The 6,615-nt window shown below is 43.7% G+C and overlaps 1 protein-coding gene across 1 annotated transcript; it reads left to right on the forward strand.

Moving 5' to 3' along the window:
* The first annotated feature begins 747 nt into the window (after positions 1–747).
* On the forward strand, positions 748–6,353 carry LOC125536683 (universal stress protein PHOS32-like). The gene is made up of 3 exons (XM_048699930.1): positions 748–1,662; positions 4,531–4,572; positions 6,126–6,353. The coding sequence occupies exons 1-2, from the start codon at positions 897–899 to the stop codon at positions 4,536–4,538; spliced, it is 774 nt and encodes a 257-aa protein (XP_048555887.1). The 5' UTR covers positions 748–896; the 3' UTR covers positions 4,539–4,572; positions 6,126–6,353.
* Positions 6,354–6,615: the final 262 nt, after the last annotated feature.

Raw genomic sequence — 6,615 nt, forward strand, 5'->3', positions numbered from 1 at the left:
GGATTCGACACTCTTACTTATCAAAAGGACTACGATTGATCCCCTATATTTGTGGGTCATCAACCGCCTACCTGCCTTCCCACCTCCCACTACCCGCCAGCCACGACAAGACCCGATGGATGTCTTCCCGACCCCGCGGCCGCCACCGCCACTCCACCCTATCTTACCATGCCACCTCCACGTCTCATGTTGTTCTCTCCACCGCCGCCGCCATGCCTCCCCCAAATCGGCGCAACGGATTTGCAGCCCCACGTCCCGCGGCCGCCACCGGAATGGAAGAGCCGGCGAGAAAGAAGGTTGCTTCCATTTCGGATTATGTGTGTGATGATGTTGCAAAGTTTGTCATATTCTGTACTTTTGTCAAATTCATATGCATTTGGAGGAAACAAAAATGTGGATCTATTGCCGTGCGGCATGCCTATTTTACACATTTGTTGGAGCGGCAGCCGTGCAACTATCCCATTTTACATCATGTTGGAGTTGGATATTTCTGATGATGTAAAAAAACGCTTTTTGTAAAAAATAACAATAGGTGATTTAAAAGGCCTTATATTATTATTTTTCAGAGAGAGTATATTTTACTTCAATCACAATTTAATGATGTCTCGCCGCAAAAATAATAATTAATGATGTAAAATACATAATTTTTTCTTTTGAAAATGTAAAATACATCATCTATATCAGTCCAAACCGTCAAGTTGTGGACGTGTCGTCGCTCGCCGTCTCTGACATGTTTATCCCCTTCGACTTCCACTTGACGCTTTGTGTTCCTCGCATCCTCCCAAGTCTTCCGTTTCTTCCAGCAGCTTCTCCCCCTTCCCCACTATACTTCCAAGCAAAGGCGAGAACCCTAGCCTCACGAGCACCGTGCAGCGGAGATCCCGACCATCACCGCGATGCAGGCCCCGACGAACCCCCCCGTCGACCTCCCGCCGCTGGTGGCGCCGCCGCCGCGGGTGAAGGCGCCGACCCCGCGCCCCCCTCCGCCGGCCTCGCTCCAGCCCGACTCCCCGGGCGTCTTCTTCACCAACGCCGCCGCAGCCGCCCCACTGGGCTCCGCCCACCGCCGCATCGCCATCGCCGTCGATCTGTCCGACGAGTCCGCCTACGCCGTAAGCTGGGCCGTCGCCAACTACCTCCGGCCCGGGGACGCCGTCATCCTTCTGCACGTCCGCTCCACCAATGTCCTCTACGGCGCCGATTGGGGCTCCGTCACCCCCACATCTCCCGAGGACGACGCTGAGGTCGCCGCGCGCAAGATGGAGGAGGACTTCGACGCCCTCACCGCTTCCAAGGCCGACGACCTGGCCAAGCCACTCGAGGAGGCCAAGATCCCCTACAAGATCCACATCGTCAAGGATCACGACATGAAGGAGAGACTCTGCCTCGAGGTGGAGAGGCTAGGGCTTAGCGCCGTGATCATGGGGAGCAAGGGGTTTGGTGCGGCGCGGCGGGCCAGCAAGGGAAGGCTCGGGAGTGTGAGCGATTACTGCGTCCACCACTGTATTTGCCCCGTGGTGGTGGTGCGTTCCCCTGATGATGCTGTAGCAGAGGGCGGGGAGTCTGCCACTACGATGGAGGCGGCGGTTGGTGCAGACGACGTGCTGCACCCTGTGCCAGAGGAGGATGCTGAGTACCATGACGCCGCTGAGGAGCACAAGGGTAATTGTTTCTATACTTTTACCTCCGTCTTTGACTAACCACCGAAATTCAAGTCAAATTCGATATGTTCGACAACTTCAATAGGTATAGTTGCGAACTTAGGCTACCATATGTCTAGCTAAATGCTAGTTATACACTTATACTGAGCTTGACTATAGGATTTGTAAGGTTTATGCGGATTGCACTTCCCTAGTGTAAGTTTTTAACCGAATACCTATGTCTGATCCACACGGTAACATACGAGGGGTTTTATCAGTTTTGCCACTAGTTGTGTCACTCTACTCAATTTGCCACTAGAAGGTTCAACTAATAACAAAATGTCATCCTTTTGTTAAGCGTGTGCTCACAAATGCCACTCGGCACCATTACCATTTGGTCAAAGACATCGACCGGGGTGAAGTGACCAAAATACCCCTGGACCCCACTTGTCAGTGTTCCCTCTACAAGTCACTGTAACCTGTAGGTCCTAGTTTCCAGTACACAGAGAATGAAATTAGAAGCAAAATAGCTTCATGCGCGGCCGCGCGGGTGACCGAATCCCCACGTGTCGTTATTTTTTCTTCTAATTTAATTCTCTTTGTGCTGACAATTAGGACCTAGAAGTTTTAGGGGAGCGGTGGCAAGTAGTGTCCATGGGTATTTTGGTCACTTCACCCTGGTCAATGGCCTTTGACCGAATGGTAATGGTGTCGAGTGGCATTTTTTAGCACACGCTTAATGGAAGGATGTCATTTTTGAGTAGTTGAAACTTTTAGTGGCAAAATTGAGTAGTGTGACACAACTAGTGACAAAACTGACAAAACTCCTAGTTTTAATGCCTATCAATTGCTATTCTTGCATAGTTTGTAACTTCATCCAAGTCTACTGTTCGATTTGAACTTACCACGTTGATGGACTAATAAGCTTGTGTTATTAGTGGTCATACATGGGCTAATAAGCTTGTGTTATTGGTACGACACATTGGGCATATGTATACACACTACAATCAGAAATTGTATTTGCCGTCATTTTCAGCATGGACAGAAAGGCTATTATCTGTTGATTAGTATGTATGTTTGTTGCTTACCTGATTGATCATTTTGTAGTACATATTTGCTTTGATTTACATTTGAATTAGTTTAGTGTTATATTTATTAAGGCCTGCATACCCGGCTTGTTGGGCTTAGATAAAAATAAAGCTTGCTGGTTGGGACTCTTTCTCTCTCAAACACAAATGCTTTGCATCTTGATGCGTTAATAGAAACAAAATAGTTATATCACAAGTCTAGGACCAAGGCTGTGAGCACCACTGACAACCCAGCTCTAACATTACATTTCTCCCAACCTGGCTACAGCTGTTGGACACTGGCAGCACCTGCCAAGTGCCATTCCTGCCTTTGCCTGGTTGGTTAGGAGTACTACTCATCCTCGCCTCCTTTATTCTTGTGCTTAGCAATGGATTAATGCTTGGCTCTCTCTTCTGGCCTCCTCTCACCTTGTCAATGATGGAGATTCAGGCTTTGCCTTGTGGCCGTCGCTGATAAAGCATATATTTTCCTTGGCCTCCTGTATTGACACCAGTACGAGTGTCACGTGCCAATTACAGGCTAACAAGCAGCTTCTACATGACTATCTATGCCACATATAAGCCCAGAACCTATCTCAGCTCAGCTGTGGCTTATCATTCATATGGAGCCTATGTCCCAACTCCAAACTAAGTCCTCCTTTCTGGTGCTTAATTTGTTCTATGCATGGTTACTATTCCACTATTCCATTAGGATTTCGCTTCGATCTCACTCCAAAATTTTCCGGGAAGAGGATGGGAGGGGAAGAGAAAAGGAAGATGCTGGGGCATTGATTAGTAGATTGTAATTGTACTAAGAAGTTCCTGGGGCATTGATTAGTACTCCCTCTGTAAAGAAATATAAGGGCGTTTAGATCACTAAACATCCTTATATTTCTTTACAGCGGGAGTAGATTGTAATTGTATAAATTTGAATCGTACTATAGAAAAATTAGCAACAAGCCTTCTTTAATAATAGTCAGTTCTTAGGGAATGTAGGCAGGCCACCCTAGACACACAATTTCAGTTTTGAAAACTATTGGTAATCGAGGGTATTGTCATTTGTCTGGGGAAAGTATAGTTAAAAGGTTGGTCTGGATTGATTGATCCCACTTTATTCCGTAGCTCCACTTGATGCCTTTTGATCCTAGAGTATCTGACTTCGGAATATGAAGGCACTGTTTCATCCTAGACACACTGTTTTACTTTTGAAATCGGTTGCTAACCAAGGGCATTGTTTGGGAAAAGTATACTTAGAAGTTACTGGGTTATGTTACTGTTTGATCCATTCTCGTTGGTATTCATTATGTGCTTCAACCAGTGTGCTTTTGTTAATAGAGAAACTATAGTTCATCCCAGATTGCAAGTTGTGATTGTTTAATTACCATTACCATTAACGTATACTTTGACAAAACTGGCCTATTTGTTGTGCCTCCGATGTAAAGAATGTCGCATGGCTTCACATAAGTGCATTTCCCTAAATACCTTGGCACTAGTTGAGCATATTTTAATGCTGTTCAAAATCAAGGAGTTTATGCATGAACTTGTGATTATTAAGGGGACTAGCTAACATTTAAGATTATTATGCCTTTTTTAATAACTGCTACCATTTTTCTATAACAACAAGTCGTGATCAATGTTAGGCATCTGTTTCCTTGTGAATTATGGCAGCGAAACTGAAAATGCACTTGAATTTCACTAACTTTGAGCTTTTTTCCTTATTTGTGATTTTTCTGGTGGCTGTAATTATAAGATGCATTGGCATGTATCTTGTCAAGGTTCTGGGTTATCAGTTGAGCTAATACATACTGGTGTTATTTATGCAGATACTTGATTGGATCTATGCATCGATGTCCTGTTGGATCCAGGTGAGCATAGAATTAAATGTTTCAGTTTGTTTTGTATGATCGGCTAGTCGCTTTAGGGTAAATTTTCGCTCTCTCGGGAGTAATTCGCATGCCCGTTTGTTACGATGTTCTATCTTGCAACCTGTACAAAATGAAGACATCATGCAAATATAGTTTCGTTTTAACCTGTCATCCTTGTCCCTTCTTTATTTGCATAGGAAACAAAATGCATCTCTTGCACAAAAGTTTGCAAGGACACATTCATGTCTTACTATTTTGTTCTTTAAGATGTACTTCCTCTGTAAATAAATATAAGACGTTTTAGATATTTCAATATGGACCACATACGGACTGAAATGAGTGAAGAAATACACTAAAATTCGTTTATATACATCTGAATCAGAAAAGAGTTAGAACGTCTTATATTTGTTTATGGAGAGAGTACATTTTGTTTTATAGGTTGTAGCTGAGCTCAGGAATATCCTATGTAAATAACAAACCAGATGTCCTATCTCTACCTGGCTTAAGACCAGCTAAAGGGGAACTCTGTAACTTAAAGATAAGTTTCCTAAGTAAGGAGAACGGATCCTATCACTAAGAAAGAAGTATGGGGGTGCTATTTGCTTAAGGGCCAGCTAGGAACTACTGGTCCTTCCATGTGGATTGCTTAGCCCGCATAACATTGTGTCAATGGCCCACATGGTCGTTTCATCCTCCAAGGCTCTGGAAAATCCGAGGTGGGTCTGGAGGACATTATATACTTATTAGGTTGAAATCGAGGTTGAAGAACCCAGTGGCACCAGCCTTTGATACTACCTCTAAAGAATCCTAACCTTCAGCTAAAAGTGGATGTGTTTCATAAGGTCATATCTCTGACTTAGCTCCCTTGGTTGTTCGTTTTCCCCTCCCCGTTGACCATTGTTAAAGAGTCCACCTTACCTTAACTCCAGTGTGACATTGTTCTAAAGGATCCGCCTCCAATATACTGGAATTTCGTGGAAGTAAACTTTTGGAGTAGGATTTTGCATTCAGACTGACAACCACTAAAAATCTTGTTTACGATGGACTACCTCTGTAAACTAATATAAGACCTTTTAGATAACTAAAATAGTGATCTAAAAGCGAAAGTGCCATTCTCAGCTCGAGCTCATATGAGCTCGAGTGAACAGTAAAATCCAAAAAAAAATCAAAAAATTCTGATTTTTTGTGGTAACATTTTACAAATGTTTCCAATGCTTGCAAAGTTTCATCATGAAATGACATTCGTGGAAGTTGTGGCAAAAAAAACAGAATCAGCTCTCCAGAAATGACTTTTTTAGAGCATCGTTTTTTTTCCGCTAAGTCTTCCATGAATGTTATTTTGTGATGAAATTTTGCAAGCATGTAAAACATTTGTCAAATGCTACCATAAAAAAATCAGAAATTTTTGAATTTGTTTTCAATTTTTTCGGATTTTACTGTTCACCAAGCTCATATGAGCTAGGGTCTTATATTAGTTTACAGAGGGAATACCTAGCTGAAATAAGTCCTCAGTGTTTCGGTTCAGCCTCTAACTCTGTCTTTTTGTTTGACAGCATGTAAAGGTTCTAGCAGTCGACTGTTGGCTGAGTGCTACCTCGTGGTTTCTGCTGAGCACATTAGCTGTTTGTTAGACTTTACTGTTCATGTCGATCTGTGCTTCCACTCTGTTGTATTTGGTGAACATTTGTTCTCTAGAACTTTTGTGCTTCTTTGGATATCAAATTATATGTTGCTGATGAGACAGTTTGACTACTTAGAGAACCACATGATTGCCTGCTATACTTACTCGGTTTTGTTAAACATATTGCAACTGAAAGTCATCTTCGATTCAACCGATTTTGTGGGGAGGAGACAGCGCCGAACATTGAGCTCGAGTCTGGAATGTTATCGGGGAGTTGCCACAGGACCTCATGAAAAGTGGGGATGCTGTGGCTTATTGCAGCTTGCTGTCGAGTGGGAGGAAGAGGGTTCCCCGGTTGGGTTGGGGTGCTTCCGTTTTGAGTTTTGACCCCTCCCTTAGATTAGGCAGCGCCTGAGCTTGAG

This window comes from Triticum urartu, chromosome 2 (assembly GCF_003073215.2).
Source record: "Triticum urartu cultivar G1812 chromosome 2, Tu2.1, whole genome shotgun sequence".
Classification (NCBI taxonomy): domain Eukaryota; kingdom Viridiplantae; phylum Streptophyta; class Magnoliopsida; order Poales; family Poaceae; genus Triticum; species Triticum urartu.

What these genes read in the sequence shown, in the direction of transcription:
- LOC125536683 (XM_048699930.1), top strand. Translation starts at nt 897, where the DNA reads ATGCAGGCCCCGACGAACCCCCCCGTCGACCTCCCGCCGCTGGTGGCG.